This window comes from Oncorhynchus clarkii, chromosome 31, assembly GCF_045791955.1.
Source record: "Oncorhynchus clarkii lewisi isolate Uvic-CL-2024 chromosome 31, UVic_Ocla_1.0, whole genome shotgun sequence".
NCBI classification, from domain to species: domain Eukaryota; kingdom Metazoa; phylum Chordata; class Actinopteri; order Salmoniformes; family Salmonidae; genus Oncorhynchus; species Oncorhynchus clarkii.
In genome coordinates, this window is record NC_092177.1 from 19900650 (window position 1) to 19904932 (window position 4283).

Genomic DNA, 4283 nt, shown 5'->3' on the forward strand with positions numbered 1-4283 from the left:
AATTTCTATATTACCCTCGTGGCAATGCGTTTCTTATTATAACCTTAGCATATGTGTTTATTATAACCTATCCTACTACTGTTATGTTCATTGGTAGGCCTAGTCGAGGTACCGGTAGTGTTAGTCTAACAATAATGTTATTTTTTACATTTACTATTGAGAAGAATGCTAAACTGTTCTTAGCAAGTATAACATGTTGTCGATGCTAGTGACGTAGGACTCCCATGCCTTGAATGTGGGAGGACGTAGGGCAGAAATTCGGCATAGACCTCTCAGTTGGTGCCTATGCGCAAGCGGAGGATGCTTCTGCATGTTATTCTTCAGCATCCGGTCTATATCTCAGAGTTGGTTCTATTGCTGTTTCCATCGAGAAAGTAAAGGAAAACGCGAAGTGATATGCTACCTATATTGTATTTTTATCAAAACTAAATTGCATTTAATGAAGAATGGAATTTCTTAGGATCAAGTCGAGAAGAGACTGTACTATCTCTGTCGTTCAGTGAGTATCTCGCCGTTTCTGATTGTGCTGCTACCGAAATGCTTGAAATTGCTGCCTGTTTGGTCGTGCGTAATACCGGGGATTGCAGTATATTGCGAAGCTAGTCTTCTGACATACAAACAATGTACCAATTCAAGCCTGGCTCAGAACTTGTCCGATGACTGATTGATGATTTAATTTGCTTTTTGGATTGTAAGGAGATCAATGGAGAGTCCTGCGCGTCCGTGCGCCCTGGTGCCATTTTAACACTAACACTGTGTTAATTTGGGCTTGCATGTCTGCACTGAAATTGCCAACTCCAAGACTCATACAACGTTGATGCTGGATAATTCAGCAACATTGTTGTAAAAATGCTGAACAGCGTTTTGTTGCTCAGCGTTTTAACTGTGACCAGTTTCTCATCGAAGACTGAGAGTCGCAAAACTTCGAAAGACATTTGTAAGAACCGCTGCTCATGTGAGGAAAAGGAGAATATATTGAGCATCAACTGTGAAAACAAAGGATTTACAACGGTTAGTCTATTTCAACCCCCACCGAACAAAATCTGTCAACTCTTTCTCAATGGAAACTTTCTTTCAAGGCTGAATCCAAACGAGTTTGTCAGTTATGGTAATGTGACATCACTTCATCTGGGGAACAACGGGTTACAGGAGATAAAGACTGGAGCTTTTACTGGACTGAGATTTTTAAAACGACTTCATCTCAATAACAATAACTTGGAGATAATCAAGGAGGACACATTTGCTGGTTTAGAGAGTTTGGAGTATTTACAGGCAGATTATAATTACATCAGCGCCATTGAAGCAGGTGCATTCGGCAAATTGAATAAACTCAAAGTATTGATTCTCAATGACAACCTCCTGCTCTCTCTTCCCAACAATGTATTTCGTTTCGTTATGTTAACGCATTTGGATCTAAGGGGGAACCGGCTTAAGATGTTGCCTTTTGCTGGCGTGCTGGAGCATATAGGTGGCATTATGGAGATCCAACTGGAGGAGAACCCGTGGAACTGCACCTGTGATCTGATCCCCCTAAAAGCCTGGCTGGACACCATATCAGTCTTTGTAGGGGACATCGTCTGCGAGACCCCATTCAGACTGCATGGCAAGGACATTACGCAATTGATTAAGCAAGATCTATGCCCCCGACGAAATGCTGGTGATTCCAATCACCGCGTAATGCAGCCTCCCTCTGATTCCCAATACCACGGCCTTTCTCCCACCCTGCACCCCGGTGTCACTCCAACAAAAACCCCAAGGGCCTCCCGTCCCCCTAAAACGAGAAATCGCCCCACACAAAGGGTAACGTCTAGTAAGGACAAACAAGTTTTCGGGCCTATAATGGTTTATCAGACTAGGTCCCCTGTTCCCATGACCTGCCCTAGCATTTGCGTATGCACCTCTCAGAACCCAGACAGTGGATTAAATATCAACTGCCAGGAGAGGAAATTACATAATATAACAGAGCTTACCCCTAAACCGTCCTATCCAAAGAAATTGCATTTAACAGGCAATTACTTGCAGACCATATACAGAACAGACCTAACCGAATACAGCTCACTAGAGCTCCTCCACTTAGGAAATAATAGAATAGCTGTCATTCAGAATGGGGCCTTTGAAAACCTAGCTAATCTACGGAGACTTTACCTCAATGGCAATTACATTGAAAGTCTATCCCAATCATTATTCGCAGGGTTGCAGAGCCTTCAATACTTATACCTGGAGTACAATGTCATCAAGGACATTTTACCACAGACGTTTAACTCCTTACATAATCTGCAGCTGCTGTTCCTAAACAACAATCTACTGAGATCCCTTCCCGACAATGTTTTTGGAGGGACTATGCTGACAAGACTAAACCTGAGAAACAATCACTTCTCCCACCTGCCGGTGCGCGGTGTGCTCGACCAGCTCTCCGCATTCATTCAGATCGACCTGCAGGAAAACCCATGGGATTGCACCTGCGACATCGTTGCGCTTAAAAACTGGATGGAGCTATCCAGCACCAGCGTTGTGGTAAATGAAATCACATGTGATTCGCCCTCCAAACACGCAGGGCGGCTCCTCAGGTCTCTGCGTAACGATGCAATTTGTCCCGAGCCTAACGAGATCACAATAACCAAGGCCCCCACCGTCAGACCCAGCACTGACTCCACTCCTCCCTCTGCCATCACGCCCACAGACGAGCAGGTGCCCGAGATGCACGCGGAGGTGCCCCTGTCGGTGCTCATACTTGGACTGCTCGTGGTTTTCATTCTGTCGGTCTGCTTCGGTGCTGGTTTGTTCGTATTTGTCCTGAAACGACGCAAAGGTGCTGATAGCGTTCCCGCCAGTGCCAATAATGTAGATTTAAACTCCTTCCAGGTACAATATGGTTCTTATAACTCAGAACCCACTGCAGATAAAACAGAGACGCATGTGTATAACTACATCCCTCCCCCCGTTGGTCAGATGTGTCAGAACCCCATCTACATGCAGAAAGACAGCGAGCAGGTGGCCTACTATAGGAATCTAAAGGAACTAAGCTTCAGCACCATGGACACTAAAAAGTCGGAGTTGCCCCCAAGTCCATATACCATAAGCACAGTGGAGTTCATTGAGAAACAATCTTGCGGCAATCGAGAGCCGGAGCTGCTTTATCAAAACATTGCAGAGAGGGTTCAGGAGCTTCCGACTGTTGGGGCTCTGAATTATAATTTTTGCACTTTACCGAAAAGACAATTCATTCCTCAATATGAAACCACTAGACGACACAACCAGGACAGGTTGAATAAAACGGTTCTCTATGGGACTCCACGAAAGTATTATGCCAATCAATCAAAAAATGAACACCCTGTGCTGCCTGGGAAGCTAAAAACAGAACCAGACTACCTCGAAGTTCTGGAAAAACAAACTGCAATGAGTCAGTTGTAAGATATGGCCCTACTTACTATCATCAGTAATGATTACATCGATTTGTATCTATGTACTCCACAAATTGACGAGTCCAACTCAATCAAAGCAACATGAGCGTTTGCTCTACATTATTGTCCAGCTGTATTGAGTAAACGTATATGCAGTTATACTATTTTACTGGAGGTTTAAATTATTTATTCTACTTGAAATATAGTCTGTAGCAGGTACCGCAAGAACTATGTAAACTACTGCTTTGTGCATTTCATATTCTATATTTTATTTCGTCTGTGGGAAGCGATTTCATATTAATAGAAGAACAGAAGTGAATAATTATGAAATTACTTTCCTGTACATAATAGCCTATTGATGGTGAGTGTGAAACACATGTACTGGTTCCGTCCACTTGGCAACTCATTTATTCCAGAAGTGCCTTTGCACTCCAAGTATTTTATTGTTGCTTTCTGCAAATTGACATTTTATAAGTGCTGTATTTTAAGAATCTTTATGTAAAATATAATTATTTGTCCATTACATTAAACATAACTGAAGAGTGTATGATATTTATGGTAGAGAATATGTTTTGAATATCTAAGTGTCTTTCAAGATGTACAATTTAGAGAAATGCATAATATTGTATGATATAGATGATCAATACAATGCGCCATAAGCGCAATTAAATTTTCACTGAAGCACTTTGTCAAGTCTGAATTAAGCATTAAGATTTTACGTCTCTCTCTCTCTCTCTCTCTCTCTCTCTCTCTCTCTCTCTCACTGTGTGTGTGTGTGTGTGTGTGTGTGTGTGTGTGTGTGTGTGTGTGTGTGTGTGTGTGTGTGTGTGTGTGTGTGTGTGTGTGTGTGTGTGTGTGTGTGTGTGTGTGTCTGTGTGTGTG

General features: G+C 42.7%; 1 protein-coding gene across 1 annotated transcript; it reads left to right on the forward strand.

The window, feature by feature from the left end:
- Positions 1-299: 299 nt before the first annotated feature.
- Positions 300-3904, forward strand: LOC139391158 (SLIT and NTRK-like family, member 2). The gene has a single exon (XM_071138719.1). The coding sequence runs from the start codon at positions 850-852 to the stop codon at positions 3409-3411; it is 2562 nt and encodes an 853-aa protein (XP_070994820.1). The 5' UTR covers positions 300-849; the 3' UTR covers positions 3412-3904.
- The last annotated feature ends 379 nt before the right edge of the window (positions 3905-4283 follow it).